Raw genomic sequence first — 24,873 nt, forward strand, 5'->3', positions numbered from 1 at the left:
CATCGCTCATGGCCGACTTGGATGACGAGATCAGCTCTGCACTATTGCCGAATGTCTGGCAGCTCCCCGATGACTCTGAGCAGAAGCGTGACCTGGGGGATGTGTTGCTGCGTGCCACCAGTGAGATCAAGTCCCTGCAGGAGGAAAACCATGCCCTGAAGCAGCAAATTGTCCTCCTGGAGATCAGTCATGTCTCGGAGCTCAACAGCAGAGATGAAATTCTGGCCAAAGTCCTTTGGAGGCGCCGTGCTCGCACCCGAGCCTACGTGGACACCTTGTACCAGTTGACTGTGAGAGAGATGCAGCTGAAGGAGAGTGAGGAGCAGTGGAGGAGCAGGTATGATGCCTTGGAGCTGAACCTCCGTCGGCAGATGACCGACTCCCAGGAGAGCTGGAGGAAGAGGCTGGATGAGATGGAGATGGAGCTTCTTCTGGAGAGGCAGTGGAATGAGAGAACCAGCCACACTGAAGAGGATACCCAGCTCTTCATCTGTGAGACAGACCAGCTGCAGGTCAGAGAACCACCACAAGTCCAGCGAATAGATTTTTGGCACTAATACTCAGAAATATACAACGTGTTTGTTCCAGGGTCGACAACCCGACACTCCCTGTGAAACAGAGCACTCAGAAAAGACGGAGCAGCCTCAGGAGGAGCCGATGATGGACGCCACAGAAGGTGCGGTTGTTGAGTCTAGCCAGAGGGAGGTGGAGCGCAGAGAGGAGAGCGACATGAATGACCTGAAGAAGAAAAAGAAAAAGAAGAATAAGGGCAAGAGGTGGCAGGCAAAGAAGAAGAACAGAAGTTCTTTGAACGAATGAAAAGCAGAACAGAGAAATCAAATTCACCTCCCCCGCTTGACCCCCTACCAATCAGCTGCAATATGCATTGTTAAATTTGGATATATATATATATATATACACACATCACACTTACATACGTGCATCCCTGTTTTACAAGGGAGGTGTATATATTGAGATGAATAATGTTGTAAATATTTGAGTATATTTTGTGCAATGTTTTATTTGTTGTAAATGTTGCAAAAGTTCATGTCTGTAATGGGGTGTTCGATTTGGAGGAGTCTGATTCGACAATCAACCTCGCTGTTGAATCAATGGAAATGTCATGTGATCAAGATTGTATCACTCTTACTATATAGGGTGTCCACGTCTGCTACTGAAGATGCATTTTTATTTAGAATATCTTTGTTTTTGTTAGAAATTACCTATTTTGATACAAAATCAGCATAATTTTTTTTAATAAAGAATTGAAAATGATGGGGGCTGCACGGCGGTCGAGTGGTTAGCGTGCAGACCTCACAGCTAACGAGACTAGGGTTCAATCCCACCCTCGGCCATCTCTGTGCGGAGTTTACATGTTTTCCCTGTGCATGCGTGGGTTTTCTCCGGGTACTCCAGTTTCCTCCCACATTCCAAAAACATGCTAGGTTAATTGGTGACTCCAAATTGTCCAAAGGTTTGAACGTGAGTGTGAATGGTTGTTTGTCAACATGTGCCCTGTGATTGGCTGGGTGTGGGTGTGTTTAAACAGAAGACTATGCATTAATAAAATCAGCCGCTTCTGTTGCGCAATCCAAAGGAGCTGTGTTTGGACAACTGTAAACATCGACTGATTATTGGCTCATAATGACTACTAACAAAAATCATCCAAATTGTGGGCGTATGTTGAAAAGGTTAAAGAAGAGCCCATGTCAAGTCAAGGAGTCAAGAATCAAAATGGCATTTAAGTAAGTCTGTTATGCCAACTTACTTTTATATACTGATTTTAATCCAATAAATTGGGCTGCAAACAAAATTTTAGCAAGTTTTTCTAGCCACGGTGTTCCTATTTTATGTGCTGTTTTTTGATGTTTGATATGTCCATTGGCCAACAGCGACCGTGTTTCGGTTTTGTTCATCTTGCTTTCTGTGCCAGTAGATAAATGAATGTGCTGTGGTTGCACACTTACCTTGGTATTTGTTCATCTGAGTGGTTTAGCCTATTTGTTTGAGATGGAAAAAGACAATTTGAGTGTGTAATACAGTCTATCCAAAGAAATATTAAAGGTGACCTATTATGCTCATTTTTCAGCCCCTTTTTAGTTGTGTACTCCTATAGAGCAGATACACAGCTAACCAGCACACAAAGCTTTCTAGTTCTTCCAGAATCTACACCTATTCCAGCTGTATTTCCTGTATTTGTGCTTCCCGCCAAAACAGTCTATTTTGATTTATTCCACCCACAGCACGCCTTGTTCTCTGGTTTTACCACGTCTTGCTACTCCTTTTTGGACATGAAGAATTGTTAACCGTAATATGTGATGTATTCCAATATAAAAGCTGTGCCCTGGTTTTGGAATTAACTTCCTCTCGACCTGCGTTCTTTGGACTCAGTAGATGCCTTTAAAAAGGCTCTAAAGACCTATTTGTTTAGACAAGCATTTTAACTTACACTGACGCCGACTTGTTGACTATATTTTGTATATATACGTACATTATGTTTTTATGTTGTGAAGCGCTTTGCAACATATTGTCTGAGAAAAGTGCTATACAAATGACTTACTTGTATGCATGTTCAAAATAAGTGATCATATACATTATCATATACATTTTCTTAAACCTCCTGCTTTTCTCTGCAGCTGGAGAGGCTGGGTTGTGGACCCGGCGGAGCACTTTTATTACGTTTGGCTTCAGCTGATGATTTTGCCCATTGTCTACAACTGGGTGATCATCGTTTTAAGGTGCGGTAGCCACTCTCACATAAAAGTCATTCAGTGAGACAATGACAACACTAGTGTGTGCTACATATGATATTGCTTTCACAGAACTTGTTTCACGTCCATCGCCCTCAGCTACCTGCCCGTGTGGCTCACCCTTGACTACGTGTCCGACCTGCTGTACACCGCAGACATGCTTATCGCCATCCGTACGGGTAAGAATATAATAATTACCAGTGAAAAGATTCCTGGTTGATGCCTTTGTGTCAATGCACCTGAGTATGCTGTACAAGCACCTCCTTTCTGCTCCTTTAAAATTTAAAATTTAACCTTGACGTGGTGACAAGGACTGAAAAGGCTATGATCGCTCAGCTTTTAGATGACTTGTTCAAAAGTGTCTTTAGATCAACATTTGCAATGAATGTGCCTGTTGTAACATGGATTAGTTCCAGCTCCAATAACATCCATCATCTCTCTTTTTGAAGAAGACAGCTAATAAGCTAAATCAGTGGTTCCCAAACTTTTTATGGCCGCATAGCCCTTCAGACATTTGACCTGAAGCAATGTACCCTTCTCCTGCACACTTAAGAAACATAAGTTTTTTTTAAAAATCTAAATTAACTTTAAATGTTGTCTATATTTAATTGGTTAATGAAATTTATAGTAATTCCAGGTCAGAATGTGTATTCTGCATGGTCACATTTTGATTCTGCATGTATTCAGACTTAAAAGATAAAGATAAAGGTCTTTAAAAATAAGGATTTCTGATATTGGCTTTTTTGCCGATAACTGATTTGACGATCTTGTCCAACTCTCAATTTCATCAACTGATACTGATATGTGTAACATCACATATATATATTTTTAGTAAAATTGTATCAATACTCTAAAATGAGTACAGTTGTACTGTTGGCTACTTACGATTCTGACTACAGATGTGAGTGAAATTCTATAAATGTAACTCCATCAGACTGTATAATAATGATTGAAATGAATGATGATAAATGTAAATAATGACTGAATGTGATAACAATGTATAGTGGCTCAGGGGATTCATTATTGGATGACATAACATACATAGATCCTGGACCTTAGTTTCGTCTGGAGCAGTCTAACGCCAAGGAATAAGTCACCATGGTAACTTATGGCGAACATATTTTACTTTCGAATATCTCCAGCTTTTGTGCAACAAGATTGTGGGTAAATTGAGCCAGGTTAACCTAGATATCCCGGCTTAATCCCTTATCCCAGTTTTGTGTTGACGTTCATAATTACAGTGTTTGTGAATACAACTTCTGAGTGTGGATGGTGGATAATAAGGAAGTGTGGTTGTTCCTTGTGTGATGAGAAATGGAGAAATGGGTGTGAGTTTAAGAAATGGTGCTGGAACTGAGCACTGCCGTTGGCCCATTGAAGTCCTTCATCAGACTCTGTGTGCCGATGTTGGGATGCTACATGACAATGACAATGACAATGTGTTACAGCCTGTTGCAGCTTGATGTATATTGTTTTGTTTTGTTTGCTTGTTTTGTCTTTGCAGATCGTAGCTTGCAACATCAGCATTATAGCAATAAGACAATAGAATGTAGGCCAAATTCATAACGATTCAACAGACTAACCTCTAACCTCTACAGGATACCTGGACCAGGGCATCATAATCAAAGACCTAAATCAGCTCAAGAAGCGCTACCTTCAGTCAAAACGTTTTTTAAGGGATCTGGTGTCCCTGCTGCCCACTGACTTGTTCTACTTGGTTTTTGGCATCGAAACGCCCATGGTGAGAATAAACCGTCTTCTTCGGACACCGCGACTCAATGAGGCACTCGACCGCATGGAGACAAGGACGTCTTATCCCAACACCTTCCGCATCTCCAAACTCATGATCTACATCTTTGTCCTGATTCACTGGAATGCCTGTCTCTACTTTGCACTGTCCAACTACATTGGTTTTGGGAGTGACGGCTGGGTTTACCCCAACATCACCAATCCGGTGTTTGCCTCCACGCGGCGTCAGTACTTCTACTGTTTCTGGTTCTCGGCTCAGATCTTCACCACAGTCGGCGACACTCCACTACCGAGTCGGGAAGAGGCATTTTTGTTCATGATAGCCGACCTGCTCATTGCCGTGCTGGTGTTTGCGTCAATAGTTGGCAATGTCGGCAATGTCATCACCAGTCTGAGAGACCGCGATAATGTGTTTTTCCCCAATCACGAGCTGGTAAGACTGCTTGCATTGCTGCTCTTCAGTCTTGGAATTAAAAGTTTGGAATATAAGTTGCCTTTCCCCATTGCAGGTAAAAGGCTATTTGCGCAGCCATTACATCAACAAGGAGCTGAGGCAGCGTATCGACAATTGGTATCAACACCTGCACATCAACAAGAAGATCATGCGTGAGAATGAAATCCTGCAGCAGCTGCCGGTCCATCTGAGGACGGAGATTGCTGTGAGCGTTCACCTGCCCACTCTCTCCAAAGTCACTATCTTCCAGAGCTGTGAAAAGAGCCTGCTGGAGGAACTGGTACTGAAGCTGACACCCCAGGTCAAGTGTCTGCATTCTTTGTGTGTTGTGCTTTTCATTTTCCTTTGGGTTCGAGATGATGTGATCTTTAATATTTGCTCAGTTCCTTGATGTCTTTATTGACAAATAGTTTGGTTTCTTACATTTCTCCATTTAAATTAAGGCCATGAATTTTAATTTGCTTGCTGAAGTCAGATGCTCATTCACATAGACATTTGTTCCTGTCAGGTTTAAGGTAGCAATACTTGTTTCATGTTGGTAAACTTTAGAGTCATGCTGGTCTTCGTGTTGTGTGTCTTGCAGGTGTTCAGTCCAGGAGAGTATGTTTGCAGGAAGGGAGATGTGGGCCATGAAATGTACATCATTAAAGAAGGCAAACTGGCAGTAGTTGCAGACGATGGCGTTACTGAGTTTGCTGTGCTGAGTGAAAGCAATTTCTTTGGTGAAATTAGCATTCTCAACATTAGAGGTATGTCAAAGGAATATTATGCCGCGTTTCTCGCAACATTCTGAGATATTGTTGAATATTCTATTCATTTCTGTCTTTGGTATTTCAGTTCATCAAGCATTAATAATGTTTGCATTTTATGAAAATGCCAATGCTTTAGGTAACAAGTCGGGCAATCGCCGCACCGCTAACATCCGAAGTATCGGCTACTCTGACCTGTTCAGCTTGTCCAAAGAGGACCTGACAGACGTGCTTTCCGAGTATCCAGTAGCCAAGCGCCACCTGGAAGAGAAGGGCCGACAGATCCTCACCAAAATGGGCATGCTGGATGTGGGTGGGGGGCAAGAGGAGTGCACTGTAGAGAAAGTGGAAGTGAAGATCAGCTGTCTGGAGAGCATCCTGGACGCCATGCAAACCAAACTGGCTCGCCTTATGGCGGAGGCGGAGTCGAGCAACCGCAAGATGGAGGCTCGTGTGATGCAGCTGGAGTGGGAGGTGGCTGCTCGCCACAATCGGTCAGCAGAGGGTGAGGATGGCCAATGGAGGGGGACAACGGCGAGGTTTGGGGGTCAGTGAAAATGTTGTGTGCGATCGAGAGGAGGCCAAAAAGCATGGAGGCTGAGTTCTGCAAACAGGAAGAGGGAGAGGACAGTAGAAAGAAAGACATGGAAAGGATGTTGGAAGGAAGATAAGATAAGATATGCCTTTATTCGTCCCTCGCTGGGGAAATTTGCAGGTGTGAGTGAGTGAGCAGGATGCTGGTGAAGGATATCAAAATCAGTTTTGTTTCAACTGAATAAAATATACTCAACCTTGGTTTTCAAACTTCCCTGTTTTCGTCCATGCACCCATCCATCCCCTCTCTTCCGCTTATCCGAGATCGGGTCACAGTTATTTGAGTGTAAGACACTCATTCATTCATTCATTCATTTTCTACCGCTTATCTTCACAAGGGTCGCGGGAGTGCTGGAGCCTATCCCAGCTGTCTTCAGGCGAGAGGCGGGCTACACCTTGGACTGGTCGCCAGCCAATCACAGGGCACATATAGACAAACAACCATTCACAATCACATTCATACCATATGAACATATCATAATGGAGTTGCCAATTAACCTAGCATGTTTTTGGAATGTGGGAGGAAAACTGAGTACCCGGAGAAAACCCACGCATGGGAGAACATGCAAACTCCACACACAGATGGCCGAGGTTTGAATTGAACTTGGGTTGTATAAGACACTCAATTAATAAATCAATCAGTCAAAAGTTTTTTTCTTACACCCACTATAAGCAAAGACTGGATACAGGCTTCCAATTTGTTGTTTTACACCAAATTCTGGCTGAACGGTGTAGGAGTGGTTAGCGCGCAGACTTGGGTTCGACTCCCCGCTAGGGAATCTCTGTGTTCTCCGGGGTACTCCGGTTTCCTCCCACATTCCAAAAACAAGGTGAATGGTTGTCTATATGTACCATGCTTCTCGTGGTTGGATGGATGCCAAATTCTCACTTTCTGTAAAAAAAATCCTTTCATCACATTTGATTTTGACTGTATACTCAAACAATTGTATGTAATAAAGCGGAACAACTTATTTCGTTGATATTCTTACATCGTCTTGTTTTGTTATATTTAGAAAAAGTATTGGTGTTTCTTTATGCCCTTTTCGTGAGGTTTAAAATCGTGATTCAAATGAAAATTTCAAACAACATTTGGTATTTTATAACATTGGTCAGTATATCAGTATATAAGTGTTAGCAATAATGTCAGTGTATTTACATTGTATCGGATACATACCAAAATATCCAGTATCACCAACCCGGACTTGTCATTTCGAACTCATTCCCAAAAAATGCGAACTGGCCCTTTAATGGCATCAGCTGACGCATAACCCGGAAGTGCAGTGTGGCCACAGACCCCCCCCCCTCCCCCCGTCCCACCATTGCAGACATAAGCACTTACTACTACTAATAATAAAGCTGTGCCTGTGAGTCATTTCCATGGAGTGCCACCGCTAATGGAGAGTCAAGAAGAGAAGCCCATCATTTATACTATGGAAAATAAGCCGATTGTGACATGTGAGTGCACATTTAGAGAACACTAATTTAGAGAACAGTCATTTTGCTGCTCTTGACAGCTAGCCTGCTAGCTGGCTTCGTTAGCTCGCGTTAGCTTCCGCCGCGGCGCAATACAAACCATACCTCTCTAGAGTCACTTTGCATGTAGTCCGCTCCGCTCGTTTGCTCTTGTTTGGGTTCGAACAACGACTCGGCTGCGACCAAGACCATTGTTTGTGCGAAGTGGTATGTGCCACAGTGTGTGTGCCAGCTAACCTAGCTGTCAGCTGCACAGGTGAGCAGGCCTGCTAACCGTGGACACTACTGACAGACAACACACCTTATTGTCCTGTCTTGGACTTGAAGTCAAATACTCTTTCAGACTTGTATGTATTCTCGTCACGTGTGTAATATCCTTTGCAAAATATAACCATTTCGTTGTATTTTATCTCAGAGATTTTCACATACTGGAGAAATGTTACACAAAACGGTATTGCACTCCCCAGCAGTTCTGTGCCTTGCTCAATGGCAGCAACCATCGCCAACTCCCACACAGCGTGTGTTCTTCAAGAGTTTGAGCACAAATTGCTAAAGTTCTCAGTGTTGCGATATGATATTTTTTTACATTTTAAATATGAGTTTGCAATAAAGGTGTGGTAACATAGATCAATTTGTTTCCTTAACTCCTTGCCCCATGTTCTCAGATGAGAACTGATTTAATCTGCTGACTTCTTGGTACTTCCTTCTTCTCTTGCCTGCCTGTTGACACTGTCCTGAGTTAATGCACGAGGCAGCACAACAAGCCAAAGTTTTTTCTCCCCCGTCTTTAGAGTCACAGAGAGTCGTCTTTAGAGTTCTGTTTTTACAGTCTTAAGGCAAATCAACAGTTGCTGTTATAAAATAAGTGTATTCTATTAAGGTACTGCCTCACTCTCCTAAGAAGATCAAGTTAATTTAAATTGTATTTTCTTGACCGTGCTAGGTTACAACAGTTGTATTTTAAGGACACCTATAGAACAGGTTTATAAGTTGTTCCTGTATTAAACAAAGAAAGTATTGTATCTTATTCACATGACAGCATGCCATTTCTATCTCTATCTGGTCGCTGTGGTTGTTCATATCCTATAAGGCTTGCTGCAAAGTGACTCTGGCTCAGAACATGTAGAATTAACAGAGGAAGCATTCTTCCATTTTTGCCTTTTGTTAACCTTTCACTTCTGTTTGAACCACGGCAGTTTGGGACCATGTCGTTTCATCACTGAATTTGTTGTCAGTCCAGTAACTTTGTGAATGTTCTCTTCCTCCCAGGTGCCGGAGACCAGGGCTTGTTCACGTCTCTCTATACCTCCTTGGCTCAGCAGCTCCCCAGGGAGCCCATGGAGTGGAGGAGGTGAGTTTCAATTGACCAAACCACTGAGTGGCAAGATAAGATAATCCTTTATTGTAGAGTCAACAAGAACATGTCACATACTAGCTTGCTGTTCCCTACAGGACATATGGCCGAGCTCCAAAAATGATCCACCTTGAGGCTAACTTTGTCCAGTTTAAAGAGGAGCTCCTCCCCAAGGACGGCAACAAGGCACTCCTCACCTTCCCATTTCTCCACATCTATTGGACCGACTGCTGTGTGAGTGCTGTTGCTCTGCAAATACATGTACTATTCTGGGATGCTGGTTGGGGTCCTCTTTGCCGCCATCAGCCCCCTGCTGTGGTGCCCTCAAAAAATGAAATTGTCAAGTAGTAATAAGCGGTATAAACAACTTGCGATAGAATACAAATTTGGAAGTGAGTCTTCTTTTGTTCTGTTCTCTGAACTACTATTTAAAAAATATATATATTTGAGCAAGTTGATTTTTCTTAGGGCCTATGTAACTTGTTCAGAAGTGGTTGTACTAGGATTTATGTGCCTGAGAATGTATACAATACAATGTCATATATCGTTTTCGCATTAGCCATCTTTACTGCTCTGAAAGCCAAAAAAAAGCAAACCTGAACTGTAGAGTTAATCCTTGAGAGCTCCGTTTTTTTTTCCCAATTTTAATGGTTACTGTACGTCTTCAGGATACGGAAGCGTACAAGAGCACGGTGAAGGAGGACATGATGCGCTGGCAGAACAGTCTGCGCACACACAGCTCGGCCGACTGGGTCATCATCGTGGTGGATACCAGTGACACCAGAAAGAAGAACAAGACTAACATCCTGCCCCGGTCCTCCATCGTGGACAAGATACGTAGTGATTTTTGCAACAAGCAGAACGACAGGTGAAAGACACCTCGGTCATGTGGTTGTTACAACCTGGACTCCTCTCGAAACCTTGACTGTTGAACCTTGTTGCAGGTGCGTGGTACTGTCAGACCCTCTGAAGGATTCATCCCGATCTCAGGAGTCCTGGAATTCTTTGTTGCTCAAGCTGAGAACCCTTCTCCTCATGTCCTTCACCAAGAACCTGGGACGCTTCGAAGATGACATGCGTACCCTCAGAGAGAAGCGTACCCAGCCTGGCTGGAGCTTCTGTGAATACTTCATGGTCCAGGTGACAAACACTTTGTTAATCATGTAAGACTTGAATTCCAGTGCTCTATAATTCCTGATTCTGAGATTTTTGTGTCTGTGTGTTTGTTCAAATTGTAGGAAGAACTTGCCTTTGTGTTTGAGATGCTGCAGCAGTTTGAAGATGCCTTAGTGCAGTACGATGAACTGGATGCTCTTTTCACGCAGTATGTCCTTAATTTTGGAGCTGGAGGTACGTGCACACTATTACACTAACAGTTTTTATTATAGTATATCTTCCACCGGGTCAATACTGTAAAGATGAAACTAGGATGTGCTTTACAGTAGTCAGTGTACTATTTGTATAACGCTATAGATATACTGTCCATTGAGTCGGCACACAGTAACTATTGTCTAAACAGCTGGAAACACAAGTGAATAAGAAGATCACTTTGTCTCCCCTACGGTCAAGCATGATGGTGCTGCATGCTGCATGAGTGCTCCTGGTACTCCTAGGAGCTGCAGTTAATAGAAGGAAACATGAATTCCAACAACTGTGAAATTGTGAAACTTGTCTTGGAAAACTTGTCTGCTTGGCAGTTTTAAAGGGGACCTATTATGCTTTGTCCACTTTTCTGACCTATAAATATAGTTACAATGTTGTATTCTCGAGTTAAACAATGCCATACTTTGGGCTTCTCTTGAGTTCCCCACACCAGCGGTGCTACGTTACCACTCTGAGCCAATCAGAAGCTATCGGTGCACTCACGACAAGCTTAAAGCCAGGTTGTGGTCATCTACAACCATGCAATCCATGTATTATTTTTTTATTATTATTTGGGTCATATTTCAGACACTGCCAAATGGCTGGGCTCATTTTGTGCCCCGGTGCGGAGCTGGAGCGGTCTGCTGCTACGGCGGCCGATTGACATGGAGAAGAGGGATGGGATCCAACGTGGCGAGGCAAGCCTGTTGGATCTGAGGAGCTACCTTTTCTCTCGCCAGTGCACCCTGCTGATCTTCCTCCAGAGGCCCTGGGAGGTGACCCAGAGGGCGCTTGAACTGCTACACAATTGCATCCAGGAGCTGCGCCTGCTCGAGGTTGTCCATTCAGGAGCTGTCATGACTGCTGTCTGATCCCATATCATTTCCATTCGAATCATCTTGCATCCTCTGCTTGTATCTTAGCTCCTCCTGCTAGAGACTGTGCTGTTTACGCCAGTTTTTATATATTCTAGATTTTAGCTCTGAGTCCTGAGCTATGCCGTATGAGCCTCAATAATTTAATGGTGTGAGACTAAAGATGAGTGAGAGTATCAAGGATTGAGGAGGGATATAAATTGAAGAAATTAGCTGAAGCCCACATCTCGAGGGGTAAAGAACTAACAGGTCTTTGTGGTGGTCTAGGTGTCTGTGTTGGAGGGGGCATTGGACTGCTGGGTTTTCCTCAGCTGCTTGGAGGTTCTGCACAGGATCGAGAGCTGCTGCGACCAGGCTCAGTTAGCCGCCAACAGCTCACACACTGTGGGGCTGTGGGCCTACGCCACCGACAAGGTAACGCACTTGTGTTTGAGTCCCACACCACTGTTTTGCATGAATGGATGGCTGGATGGATGAAGGTGTGTCCTGTCTGTGCAGCTCAAGTCTCTGGGCGAGCTCTGTGGGCTGGTGTCCTGCACAGGTCCAACCTCAGAAGACTTGAACAGGACTGTGGACCTGCTGGCCGGACTGGGAGATGAGCGGCCTGAGACTGGTTCGTCTCCACTCTGATGAAAGTGTGAAAGTTAAAATGTATCTGGTGAACGAGGGCTTGTTGCCTTGCAGTGAACAGTCTGCAGAGCCCCTACAAGAAGCTGAAAGAAGCCTTATCATCTGTGGAAGCTTTTGAACGACATTATCTTGTAAGTGGGCGCCTTCATACGTATATTATATAATTAGCGTGAGGTTACCCTTTCTCCTCTAAACTGCCATTTCCCTTCTGTCTAATCAGGAACTGTCCCATGCTGCCATGGAAATGTACCGGGGCATCGGTCGGCTCCGGTCAGCCCGACTGGTAGGAAAAAGCCTGGCAGAATTTTACATGTGAGGAACAGTTAATCTGCTGGTCGAGCTGCACTGCACACTTCTCTGTGCTCATGTGTGCTTTGTGTGTTGTTACCAGGAGGAAGGAAGACCCTGAGCGAGCAGAAATCTTCTTACAGGAAGCGCTCAAGTCCTATGTGTCTGAGGGCTGGAGCTTCCCGGTCACACACACCAGGAAACAGGTTGCTGAATGCCAGAAGCTACTGGGAAGAACTGTTGAGTATCCTATTCTGGCGACTCCGTTCTGTGGCTTCATGTCTCTCCCAATTACAGTATCTCACAAAAGTTTACGATAGCACAAAATACGAAGCACAATACGATAGAAATAAACTTGGTTATACTTCAGAGTAGTCCGCGTACAGCTTAAATCGCAGTTTATGTTTAGTATCTGCTAAAACTAAGGCCACGTTCACACTGTAGGGTATGGTAAGCAAAGTGTCTGCAAAGTAACATACTACATGCGCAAAAGCACATTTCTGTGTGCTTACAGGAGTGCTCTAGTGTCCTGGGATACCAGTGACTTGAATTCTAATCTGATACTGGGTAACATTCAGGCTGGAATCTGAGATACCCATTTGATGTTGTGTGCAAACTCGCCTAATGTGTTTGATACATTTTAAAACGTAGTGTACAGTATTTAAATTCAGATCATAAAGAATATAGGACATCATAGTAATTTGTTGATTCATTTTAAACCCCAAAGTATAATGTAATAGGTGATTACAATATAGCCAAGCCTACAGTGTAGGAAAAAACAAAGGACAGAATCATACATCTGAAGTATCAATATTTTGATTTCCGAATCGACTTCAGAGCATTAAGAGCTTCATCCACGCATCCGCTCTTCTTAGCGCATTTATAGCAATTTCAAGGACTTTGTACAGGAGTACAAAGGACAGGAGTCAGTATTTTCTCAACCAAATGATTCCGTGTAGGAGATTAAGAAGAAAGAGAGGCCACTGGCCTTTGAGAGAACACAACATAAACTATGCTTGTCTTACTAACTTCTCTACTTACTTTCAGGTTTAATTTCTCAAACAAATAACTCAAATGTAACTGCCAGTGAATATTTTATATATTATCCAGGTAATAGAATTCTCAGAGTATTGAGTTGATCGCAACTGGGCTGTTCAGGTAGTCTTAGAATATGTTTTGCCTCTCTTCCAAGCCGGGTTCATCAGTTGGTGGGACACACACCAGTGAGACTAAATAGGACAGCTCTAGTCAAACTAAATGTGTCGTCAAGCCAACAAAAGTGTAGTGAATTGTTAAAATGGCAATGTTTGTTTGTGGTGCAGTTCCTTAGGTAAACTTTTTAAAACAAAAATAGAGATCACACATCTACGAGTCACAATCTTTATTTAAAAAAAAAAAAAACATAGGACCTGGTAGGTGTGGTCCAACATCCTGTGTATGTAGACTTTGCTTTCCTTAAGAAGTGGTCGTGCACAGCTCCCTTCAGACCAGCGCCTTGTTGGCCGGCGACGCCAACCTCACCAAAGAAGAGAGGAGCCGATTCTGTCAGGATGTCCTGACCTTCGTTGGCAAACCTGGAAATCAGAGTGAGTTGTGGTCTCTTTTATTAAGAACTCTTTGGTGGCCACTTTTGTGTCTCCTCGTTGACTTGCTTTGTTCTTCTCAGGTCCCGCAGCTTCTGCCAAGGTGACTCTGAGCATGGGTGTCTTTGCGCAGCTCACACGGCTACAGTTCCACCCGGCCAGTGCCTCTGTGCATTCAGGTGCTCTCCTGCAGGTGGAGCTCACGCTGCGATGTTTAATGCCTATGTCTGTGAACGTAGAGGAACTAGCCATTAGCATTCACTTTGACCTGGAACATGGAGGCTCTCAGGGGAGACCAAAGGGAAGTCAGAGACAGACCAGCAATGGGACAATAGACTTAGAACAGGGGGGTTCCTTGACAGGGCGCCCCTCCTCCCTGACTGTCAGCCCCCCTTTGGAAATGGATGAGATCCATGACCGCAGCCCTTCAGACAATTCCCTCACCTCAGCAGGAGTGGTGTGTAAAAACGCTCACCTCATTATCCGTCGCCATGACAGCAACTCCCCTCAGGACACACCCAATTGTGTCAGTCCGCCTCCCGTCACCTTGCAGGAAGGCGCGCAAATGCTACGGGTACACGACATCACGCTGGTACCTGGTGACAACAGCATCATCCTCACCGCACCGGTAACGTCACGTTCCCTAAAATTCACACCAGCTGGCTTCAGCTGAAAGACAATGCTAGTTTAGTTAAACTTGTGTAGTGACAGAATTCCAGAAGGAAAGAGTGCGGTGTGATCTTTTGGTGTCTTTCCGTTATCAGAGCAACCAGCCAGGTTCGTACACGTTGCGTCAGCTGTGTGCTACGGTGGGTCAGGTGCACTTTGTGTTGCCTCACATATACCCCTCCATCCAGTATGACGTCTACTCTCAGGAGCCCCAACTGACTGTGGAGCCACTCTCAGGTCAGACTCCGCATTGGGAAATATGCTCTGTTTTCTTGTTACTCCTGGCTAACACTTGTTTGTGACTTCAGAACCGCTGCTGGCCGGCCTGCCTCAGATGGTCAAGTTCACACTGTTGACGGGTCACTATGCGGTGAAGAAGGGCGACGCTCTGCAGCTTAGCAACAGTGACACTATGCCCATCCTAGCATCCAGCAGCTGCACTGCCCGCATCAGCAACACCACCGCTGGTATGTGTCTGCTCCTTAGTCCATGACATTAGCACTGAGCTCCTAATGCTAGCTCCTGTAGTCTACTTGTCCGGTTTGTAATCTTTGGCCTTTTCCTTTTCCTGGTTCTAATTGTTTTGTCATGTTTTTAAAAAAAAAAACAACAAAACGACCACCAAATGAGGACTTTGCCGAGAAACCAATAGCTTGCTTCTTGTATTCACAGTGGTGGCTGACGGCGTGCTCTCCATCCAGTCATCTGACAAGGTGACCAGCATCAGCCTGCCCCCCACCCCACCCTACCACACCATGGAATTCCAGCTGGAGGTTCTGTGCATCATCCCGACAGGCCTGGACCGGCCCCCCAACGAGAGGCTGACCAACGGGGAGGTCCGCCATCGGCCTCGCAGCTATAGTCATCTAGACACGCCCATGACTGCTGTCGACCAGAGGGTGAGGTCAATGTGTACGCTGCTTTTGCCTGTATTGTAAAAGTTCGGGATGTAACATTACGGTATAATCACGGTTTGGTATGTACTTCGGTTTTAAGTTGGGTGTCCCGATCCAATATTGATATTGGATATTGTGACGATATCAGCAAATATTTATTATTTTTTAAATATTTAGAATATTTTTCTAAAATTATGACCGTACTGTTAGTGAAATTACAACTTTTTTTGTTATATCCTGACTTTTCTGACTATTACATTGACAGATGTCCATCGACTGTCCGTGGTCCATCTACTCCACCCTGCTGGCACTCACCTTCTACATCCCCTTCAAAACCAAACACTCGCTGCTGTCTGCCGGTAACAGGTGATTACTTTGAAAAGACCTCTTTTGTCGACGACAAGATTGCAATGTCACCACCTGTGTTTTGTCTATGCGACACACAGGAAGTACATCCAAGTGTGTGTGCAAAACGTGTCTGATTCTAACTTCACACTGGCTGATGTGAAGCTGGCAGAGAAACAGCACACATCACTGGAGCTGCTGTCCCTCAACACTACAATGAACCAGGTGAGAAGAACAATAAAAGTGAAGAAAATCTGGACATTCTACAATGTGTGTGTGTGTCTTTGTAGTTGTTGTGCAGCAAGCACAGTGTGTTCTGCTTGTGGGAGGTCAAGTGGAAGAACGACCTCCCCTCGTGTCTCCAGTGTGTCTTCTCCGCCAACTTCTCTCCTCCCAGTCAGGACGCCTCCGCCTTCAAGCGTTTCCACTACCACTTCCTGCTGGAGCGAGTCCCTGTGAGTATAAGAGTACTTGGATGACTTTTGGGACACTTATCCTCCACCCATAAGCACCTCCTCCCCCCCTCGCTCTGTCATTCCAGACGTTGTACAGTGTGAGAGCAGATATCCTGCCTCCTGCCGGTGAGCGGCATTGTCGCTCTGGCTCCCTCTGTGGGCTAGAGGTGTGTATTACACGACTGTCTGAGCCTGCAGAGGGCGAACTGTCTGAAGAGAACAAGACTGATGCTGACGGCCTCAGAACCACCAAACTGATGTATGAAGGTAAGACTTCACTTACTTCTAAGGAGGAACTTCTGTCTGCTGGTCGCTCCGTCATACTTGCTAGGTTTCTTAACAACCACTCATCTGTCTGTCTTGTGTGTGTGTGTGTGTGTGTGTGTGTACGCGTGTGTGTACAGTGGCAGACAGCAGCAGTAACTGGGCTGTGTGTGGCAAGAGTTCGGGCATGGTGGCAATGCCTGTGGCCACAAGCTCCGCCCACAAGGTCCACATTGAAGTGATGCCACTGTTTGCAGGACATCTGCCTTTCCCCAAAATCAAAGTGCTCAAATACCTGCCTCATAACGCTGCAGTGGCCATCCAGCCTGACCCTGGTATGAAAACACACACATACACACATGTAGCATGTTCCTCACATGTGCTTTGATGTGGCTTCCTCAGACAGCCTAGTGGAAAATGACAGTCTGTCCCTGCTGGACAAGACACTGGACGAGCAGGCGGACACTGCTAGCGTGCGCAGTCGGGGCAGCGTGCATTCGCTAGGGGGACCCTGCGATCAGCAGCAGAGGGGCGTGGCCATGCCTCGGCTAGAGCCCTTCAGCCCCGGCCAGGTCTTCAACCACAGCCTGGCCCGTCAGGTGCTGGTGCTTCCCGCCACTGACGACCACATCATGGAAGTCAACGCCACGTGACCCGTGAGGTCATTCACCCCATTGCCTCCCACCCCAACCCTAACACCGCCCTAGTAAGACTGAAGCCAGACCCTGGTGGACTCTGCTGAGCCAGGTGGGTCCATGTCAAAGACTTGGCACTATGGACCCCCATTAACCCCTCTGTCCCCAGAGCATGAACACGCTGCTCACCATCAGAGAGAGCCAATCACATGATTCAATATGAATGAAGACTTTGTACATAGCTGATTGGAAGGATATATGTATATAAATATAAATATATCTGGAATCTGACTCCATCTCTCCCTCCCATTGTGCGTTACAGCCCTTGTGCATGTGTTGCCAAAAGTGTTCACCTGACAGGTGTACTGCGAAGCGAGTTTAGTGGATTTGTGAGGTCTGTTCAGTTTAAAGCCAGGCTTACCTGTTCTACAAATAGGGCTTTCTTTTAACGCCGGCAGATCACCATCCTATGGCTATGATCTGTTACAGTGTAAGTCATTCAGAGATAGCATCACCATTTATGGAGAACCCAGGGGTCCTGGGGGCAAGAATAATTTAGCCAGGAATGACTTCTTTGAGGGGCGGCACGGCGGGCGAGTGGTTAGCGCGCAGACCTCACAGCTCGGAGACCAGGGTTCAATTCCACCCTCGGCCATCTCTGTGTGGAGTTTGCATGTTCTCGTAGGTTTTCTCCAGGTACTCCGGTTTCCTCCCACTTTCCAAAAACATGCTAGGTTAATTGGCCACTCCAAAATGTGAGTGTGAATGGTTGTTTGTCTATATGTGCCCTGTGATTGGCTGGCCACCAGTCCAGGGTGTACCCCGCCTCTCGCCCGAAGACAGCTGGGATAGGCTCCAGCACCCCCCGCGACCCTCGTGAGGAAAAAGCGGTAAAAAATGAATGAATGACTTCTTTGAGATCACACTGATAATCTAGCATTCCCTGATAAAATTCTCTAAGAGATATACATTTTGAGCTGAGGGGGTACGCTACCTTTGCTAACTTTTTGAGCTGAGCATCAGGAATAAAATGCAATATGGAATATCAATTTGCTGTTTTGTTCACTACTGTAGTTGTGGTGGCCATGAAGGAGTAGGATCTTGACCTGCATGGGTGACGTATGGAATATTAACTACTAATGTATGCCCATGACATGGGTCCACAAGTGCACACATTAAGTTTACATTTTGCCCACATCAGCAAAACGTACGAAAGACACGTTGGCGCAAAGATTGATAACGCTTGACATCTGACAAAGAGGTGAGACCAGTGACCTGAGGGTAAGATTTCAAAATGTCAAGACATAATGAATCACGTCACTTGAGGGTGGCTATATTGTTGTGGCAATAACACCTAAGCCGCCACTCATAAGCACATTTTTGCAGTACAGGCCTCAGAGGATTTAATTTATGAATGAATTTATTAGGCTAACATTCCAATTCATTTATTTATTGGAAGCACATTATCCGTGTTTGGGGCCCCCCTTGTGGCCAAAGTGCCCCAAGCAGTCGTTTACTGCTGAGCATAATGCACATTTGATTGACAGCCATATTAATACAATAATCCAGGGATACATACAACAGGAATACTGAATGTGAGGGTCCATCTATCCATCCACTTTCTATGCCGCTTATCCCCATTATAGGGCTGAATGCGAGGGTCACGTGTTTATTAAAAACATTAAACCAATCCAATGCAAGTCACTTTGGTATGTTCAAAGAACGTTTTTCTTTGAACATCTCTCTGTGTGTTTGATAAGATATCTAAGAAGCTCTAAAGCAAATAAGATAATCTTAATGAGAAAAAAAATTATCTTATCATGCACACTTGGGGGTCCCTGACACTTAAATCCAACAATGGTTAGGTGATACTGCATTTTTGGTATCCATCCTATAATGTTTGCCAATTCCGATACTTTTTAGTTCAAAATTTTAAAGCTCATTAATCAGTGATTTTAATTTGTAGATCATGATTATAATTAGAATAAACCCTAGAACAAAAATGTAAATTTAAATTTAAAATATGATCCGTGTGAGCAATGTATCGATATCAATTAAACAATACAATTGTTCAGTTTTACAACATACGTAATAATAGTTTGAGAATAACTCATAAGCAAAACTACCATTGGCTCTCATTGAAAATCTTCACCTTTTTGCCCCGAAGCCCATTCTAGTATTAATTCGAAGCATCGTAGTGTTCCTATCGATATTTGGATCGATCCGCCCACCACTACTAGCAGTGACGGCTCGAGACTCGCACAGCTGAGTCTAGTCAAGTCGTGAAGGGCCAGAGTCACCATGATTGGTGTCCTCGGCTTGCTGGCGTCCGTCCTCGGCGTGTGCGCTCTTCCACGCGTGGAGGACACAAATAGTCAGGAGCGGCTCCTCCTCGCTGCCATGGGCCTCTCCGAGCGGCCCCTAACCGCCGACGGCCCTCGTGCCCGGCGCCACGTTCCCCCCGCGCTTTGGAAGATGTTCCGGAAGTCGGACCACGTCCAGGCCCATGAGAGCGACCCATGCACGGTGTCGGAGTATGGTGTCCGCGGCAACATCATCCGATACGTGCAAGACCAAGGTAAGCCCACTTGATCATTGAAACTAGTAAATACAGTATTAGTATAGTCAGTGGAATGGTTCAAGTTATAAATAAAGTTTTACTGTTGCTAAAAAAAACCCATAAAACCATTAGATTTAAGGTAAACAAATTCCAAAATCCACCAGTGTTAATGGTTGTTTGTCTATATGTGCCCTGTGATTGGCTGGCCACCAGTCCAGGGTGTACCCCGCCTCTCGCCTGAAGACAGCTGGGATAGGCTCCAGCACCCCCGCGACCCTTGTGAGGATAAGTGGTGGAAAATTAATGAATGATTGAAATTCCAAAATCAGGGCGGCACGGCGGACGAGTGGTCAGCGCGCAGACCTCACAGCTAGGAGACCAGGGTTCAATTCCACCTTGGCCATCTCTGTGTGGAGTTTGCATGTTCCCCGTGCATGTGTGGGTTTTCTCCGGGTACTCTGGTTTCCTCCCACATTCCAAAAACATGCTAGGTTAATTGGTGACTCCAAATTGTCCATAGGTATGAATGTGAGTGTGAATGGTTGTTTGTCTATATGTGCCCTGTGATTGGCTGGCCACCAGTCCAGGGTGTACCCTACCTCTCGCCTGAAGACAGCTGGGATAGGCTCCAGCACCCCCGCGACCCTCATGAGGATAAGCGGTTGAAAATGAATGAATGAAATTCCAAAATAATTTCCGGAAACAACCATCTCATATGTGTGTGAACAACAGGGAAGCTGGTGTCTACAGGGGGAACATGTGAGGCCTGTGTGGACCAGCGTCTGTTCTTCAACATGTCCATTCTGGAATCAGTGGAGGTGTTGTCTCTGGCCCGGTTGCACATGCACTTCCTCTGGAGGTCCGGCAGTCCAGCAGCGCTGCTACAAGCTCCTCCCACAGTCAGTGCCGCTCTCTACAAGGTGGTCAGGGCCACGCTGAAAGGAGCTGATCCTCGGGCTAACCGTCGGCTGCTGCTGTCTCAGTCGGTCCAGCTGCTTTCAGAACCGGTCTCCATCACCTTGGACGTCACCTCGTTGGCGGACTGGTGGCGCCGCCCTGCCCGCAACTATGGTCTGCTGCTGGAGCTGCGTCCTTTCAGGGCCGATCCGCAGAAGCCTCTTCCTCCGGTGGAGTCATCCTCGCCCACACCTCTTGTCCGGGCCTCACTGGTGGCGGTATCGCTCAACCCGCACCAGTGCCGGTCTCGGCAGCGAAGAAGTGCCACCCATACCCTGGTGTCGCCTAGCAATGTATGCAAACCGCGCCGCCTTTACATTGACTTCAAGGACGTGGGCTGGCAGGACTGGATCATTGCCCCTCAGGGCTACTTGGCCAACTACTGTCATGGAGAGTGCCCCTTCCCACTCAGCGAGAGCCTCAACGGAACCAACCACGCTATCCTGCAGACCTTGGTCCACTCACTAGACCCACATGGTACACCGCAGCCATGCTGTGTCCCCATTCGCTTCTCACCTGTCTCTATGTTATATTACGACAACAACGACAACGTGGTCCTGCGTCACTACCAGGACATGGTGGTGGATGAATGCGGCTGTCGATGACTGCCACGCTTCCGCTTCTGTTTTGCTGTCGACTTTGTGTTGACATGAAGTTTACTCACAATTTCAATAAAACATTGAATGATTGAACTTGAGGTCACTTGCTGGTTATTCATAGTAACCTTATTGATCATTGAAATAAACTACAAAACAACATTTTCTATGCTGTTTATCCTCGCAAGGGTACGCTGGAGCCTAGCCCAGCTGACTCGGGGTACACCCTGGACTGGTCGCCAGCCAATCACAGGACACATATAGACAAACAACCATTCACACTCACATTCATACCTATGGACAATTTGGAGTTGCTAATTAACCTAGCATGTTTTTGGAATGTGGGAGGAAACCGGAGTCCGCAGCGAAAACCCACACACAGACAGGGAGAACATGCAAACTCCACACAGTGATGCTAACCACTTATCCACTGCCCGGCCCCTGTTTTGAAATAATCCAAAACGCTCGGTCACGTGATATTTCTGTATAAGACCTAGCATTTGTTAATGTGATCACAGTATAAAATAATTTGTAATCGAATTACTGGAATTACATTGTTTTACTAGATGTTACTTCAGTCGATTTGTTTACATATTGTTTTGTTTACATAAGGATCTTGTTTAAGAAAAGGAAAAAAAGTGAATTCATTTCCCTGTTAAGTAATTGCATTTATAAAGGAGCAATTCTGTTACTAATCCAGTGACATTATTATGGGTAACTATTAACCATAGCTAATTATTTAAAAAAAATTGCACACCACATTGCGTTTGACACATATTGGATGTGGACTTTTTATATGGTAGAGTTCATTTTGCTGCAGATGCATTTATAAAGGTTGCCCACTAGATGGTGCAATAATCAATATATCAAGATGAATATTTTTTGCCCTTATGGGTCTTCCTTGTCCAGCATATGTTGAGAAATATTTAGCTTGAGCATCATGACTTACGACCAGTCCAGGGTGTACCCCGCCTCTCGCCCGAAGACAGCTGGGATAGGCTCCAGCACCCCCTGCGACCCTTGTGAGGAAAAGCGGTAGAAAATAAATGAATGAATGAATCATGACTTACTGCCAGCAAAGAGGATCGAAATGTTTTGCTTGTACAGGCAATGAATGATCTGTAATCACAATTACGCTATCCCTCTCATTTCCTCACCCCCGGGGACACAATAATGCTTTTTCCATATTCACAAAACACATTTTCACCTTTTAAATAAGGATCCATTACACATAAGGTAATACAATTACTGGAGTTGCATGTGTTTAAGGGACCCTATCCTGCTCATTTCCGACGGCTTTTAAAATGATACTGAATCCCAGTAGAGCAATATAGCAGGTATACAATAGTAATACAATACTTCATATCTAAAGGTTGTGTACATGGTAAATCTGCATTCATCTCTTCTTGGCCAAAACTCTCAGATTTGGCAGCCTCCTCCCCCAGAGCATCAGTTTTCATTGGTCTGTCTGCATCATATCAACAAGTAAGTAAGTTTGAATGATTATTTTGTGTATAATGTATATAATCTTCATGATTTAATTTATATTGGCGTTCAAATTAATCCCCAATTAAACCTGTCACTGTGAGGCCTTATCATTGTCATTTTGTATTTCTGATACTATGCATTAAGAAGAAGGCAGTGGTTCTTTTAGATTTGGGACACAATGGACAGATTCCTGACAGATAATAGACACTTCATACTCAACAAGTAACTATCAAAAAAGTAGGATCAAAACTAGCAAAATCAGTGCTACACTGGCTTTTTCTAAGAATGTTATATCTTGCCCCTTGAAGTTAAAGCTCCCCTTTCAGGAAAATCTGAAGAAACTTTGGTTGAATGAAATGTGTTTTATATTTATATTTATATTTATACATGAATGAAACGGCATATATAAGGTCATGAAATGAAATGAACTTGAAGTTTGTTGTGTTGACAGCACACTTGCGTTGTTGCATGTGTTTAATAGCAGCGACCACAGCAAACGGGATTGTGTCGCCAAGAGAATATTCTTGTTTATCAGAAACAACATCCCATTAGGCCACCTCACTATGACCACTGGCTCATAATTAGTTCTTCTAGTGTGATCCCGTGAGGCTGACCTTGTTATTCCCCTCATCTTACAGTGTCCTGACATCACTCGTTCACTCCTAATTAACCACAATATGTCCCACTGCTTGATATACATTTCATATCAAATCAAATCAAATATTTGTGTTTGTCAAGTTCTTTTGAACTTTTGCCTGAGATGATCATAAACGGCACTTTAGTAGATATTATTGAGTGTATTTCACACCTCAAGTCATTACAGGAGCTTCTCAGGTTAGTTTGATAACCTTAGAATCAAAGAGGAATAGCATCAAGTTTTTAGAATGTAGCCAATATTATCGGGTAAAATGTGCCCTCTAAAGTCATAGAACTTGGGAATACTACTTCAAGTGTCACAGCATTATCACCCAGAGTTGCTTGTGATGGGGACATAAACAGGAAGTGGCCGTCGTTAAACCGGAAATGTGTGGGGCTTACATTTGTACATTATTTTAAGTCTGAAATTGACATGGATTGATCAGAAGTTGGTATATTCATTATTATCCCACTATACAGTATGTGTACTGTGTATGTGTGTAAGTGATCTGTAAGACTTATTATTACTATATTCATGAGGCAGGGTACACCCTGGACTGGTCGCCAGCCAATCACAGGGCACATATAGACAAACAACCATTCACACTCACATTCATACCTATGGACAATTTGGAGTCGCCAATTAACCTAGCATGTTTTTGGAATGTGGGAGGAAACCGGAGTACCCGGAGAAAACCCACGCATGCACGGGGAGAACATGCAAACTCCACACAGAGACGCCGGAGGATGGAATCGAACTCGGGTCTCCTAGCTGTGAGGTCTGTGCGCTAACCACTCAACCGCCGTGCAGCCCTCAAAAGAAACAGTGTTCAGTATTTGTAAATAAATAATAAATAATAAATAATAAATAATAAATAATAAATAATAAATAATAAATAATAAATAATAAATAATAAATAATAAATAATAAATAATAAATAATAAATAATAAATAATAAATAATAAATAATAAATAATAAATAAATTGTAAATAAAAATGCAGTGTGACTTAGCTGGTTAAAGGGGACCTATTATGATCATTTTTGGCCCTTCTATTGAGTTGTAGACTCCTATAGAGCAGCTACACACGATAACCAGCAGAGAAAGCTTTATAGTTCTTCCAGAATCTGCACCTATTCAAATGTATTTCTTTTGATTTTGATATTGGACCCGACTCTATCCTTTCATAAACACATTAAGAATGTTACTAAAACAGCATTTTTTCATCTTTGCAATATTGCGAAGATACGACCTATTCTATCCATTTCTAGACCCTAGTCCATGCATTTGTCACGTCTCGCCTTGACTACTGTAATGTACTGCTTTCTGGTCTTCCAATGGCGAGTCTCAAAAGCTTGCAGTTAGTACAAAATGCTGCAGCGTGACTTCTTACAAGGACACGTAAGTGTGACCATATTTCTCCAATACTAGCCAACCAGCACTGGCTCCCAGTTCATTTAAGATGTGACTTTAAGGTACTGCTTCTGGTTTACAAAATATTACATGGGTTG

The 24,873-nt window shown here is 44.4% G+C and overlaps 3 protein-coding genes across 3 annotated transcripts; all 3 read left to right on the forward strand.

Annotated features, from left to right (window-relative positions):
* Positions 1 to 168: 168 nt before the first annotated feature.
* cnga4 (cyclic nucleotide gated channel subunit alpha 4) lies at positions 169 to 6,257 on the forward strand. Its single transcript, XM_078795406.1, has 8 exons — positions 169 to 512; positions 589 to 769; positions 2,645 to 2,738; positions 2,823 to 2,929; positions 4,349 to 4,932; positions 5,009 to 5,254; positions 5,537 to 5,702; positions 5,842 to 6,257. The coding sequence occupies exons 1-8, from the start codon at positions 300 to 302 to the stop codon at positions 6,255 to 6,257; spliced, it is 2,007 nt and encodes a 668-aa protein (XP_078651532.1). The 5' UTR covers positions 169 to 299.
* Positions 6,258 to 7,598: 1,341 nt separating this feature from the next.
* On the forward strand, positions 7,599 to 18,170 carry trappc10 (trafficking protein particle complex subunit 10). The gene is made up of 23 exons (XM_058082308.2): positions 7,599 to 7,751; positions 9,039 to 9,120; positions 9,222 to 9,357; positions 9,792 to 9,991; positions 10,068 to 10,263; positions 10,362 to 10,473; positions 11,074 to 11,321; positions 11,628 to 11,774; positions 11,859 to 11,973; positions 12,045 to 12,121; positions 12,211 to 12,302; positions 12,382 to 12,522; positions 13,755 to 13,864; positions 13,945 to 14,489; positions 14,626 to 14,767; positions 14,839 to 14,997; positions 15,203 to 15,429; positions 15,692 to 15,792; positions 15,873 to 15,996; positions 16,062 to 16,226; positions 16,313 to 16,493; positions 16,631 to 16,825; positions 16,893 to 18,170. The coding sequence occupies exons 1-23, from the start codon at positions 7,691 to 7,693 to the stop codon at positions 17,141 to 17,143; spliced, it is 3,807 nt and encodes a 1,268-aa protein (XP_057938291.2). The 5' UTR covers positions 7,599 to 7,690; the 3' UTR covers positions 17,144 to 18,170.
* Positions 18,171 to 19,336: 1,166 nt separating this feature from the next.
* Positions 19,337 to 21,334, forward strand: gdf3 (growth differentiation factor 3). Its single transcript, XM_058081754.2, has 2 exons — positions 19,337 to 19,703; positions 20,418 to 21,334. The coding sequence occupies exons 1-2, from the start codon at positions 19,427 to 19,429 to the stop codon at positions 21,245 to 21,247; spliced, it is 1,107 nt and encodes a 368-aa protein (XP_057937737.2). The 5' UTR covers positions 19,337 to 19,426; the 3' UTR covers positions 21,248 to 21,334.
* Positions 21,335 to 24,873: the final 3,539 nt, after the last annotated feature.

Source organism: Doryrhamphus excisus, linkage group LG12 (genome assembly GCF_037039965.1).
Source record: "Doryrhamphus excisus strain RoL-2023G ecotype Guam linkage group LG12, RoL_Dexc_Guam_v1.1, whole genome shotgun sequence".
NCBI classification, from domain to species: domain Eukaryota; kingdom Metazoa; phylum Chordata; class Actinopteri; order Syngnathiformes; family Syngnathidae; genus Doryrhamphus; species Doryrhamphus excisus.

Coding starts and splice junctions, on each gene's coding strand:
- cnga4 (XM_078795406.1), top strand. CDS start 300: ATGCAGCTGAAGGAGAGTGAGGAGCAGTGGAGGAGCAGGTATGATGCC. Junction 513..588: donor GTGAGACAGACCAGCTGCAG/GTCAGAGAACCA, acceptor TGTTTGTTCCAG/GGTCGACAACCCGACACTCC. Junction 5,255..5,536: donor TACTGAAGCTGACACCCCAG/GTCAAGTGTCTG, acceptor TGTGTCTTGCAG/GTGTTCAGTCCAGGAGAGTA.
- trappc10 (XM_058082308.2), top strand. CDS start 7,691: ATGGAGAGTCAAGAAGAGAAGCCCATCATTTATACTATGGAAAATAAG. Junction 9,358..9,791: donor TCTATTGGACCGACTGCTGT/GTGAGTGCTGTT, acceptor GTACGTCTTCAG/GATACGGAAGCGTACAAGAG. Junction 16,826..16,892: donor GGCCATCCAGCCTGACCCTG/GTATGAAAACAC, acceptor TGGCTTCCTCAG/ACAGCCTAGTGGAAAATGAC.
- gdf3 (XM_058081754.2), top strand. CDS start 19,427: ATGATTGGTGTCCTCGGCTTGCTGGCGTCCGTCCTCGGCGTGTGCGCT. Junction 19,704..20,417: donor CCGATACGTGCAAGACCAAG/GTAAGCCCACTT, acceptor TGTGAACAACAG/GGAAGCTGGTGTCTACAGGG.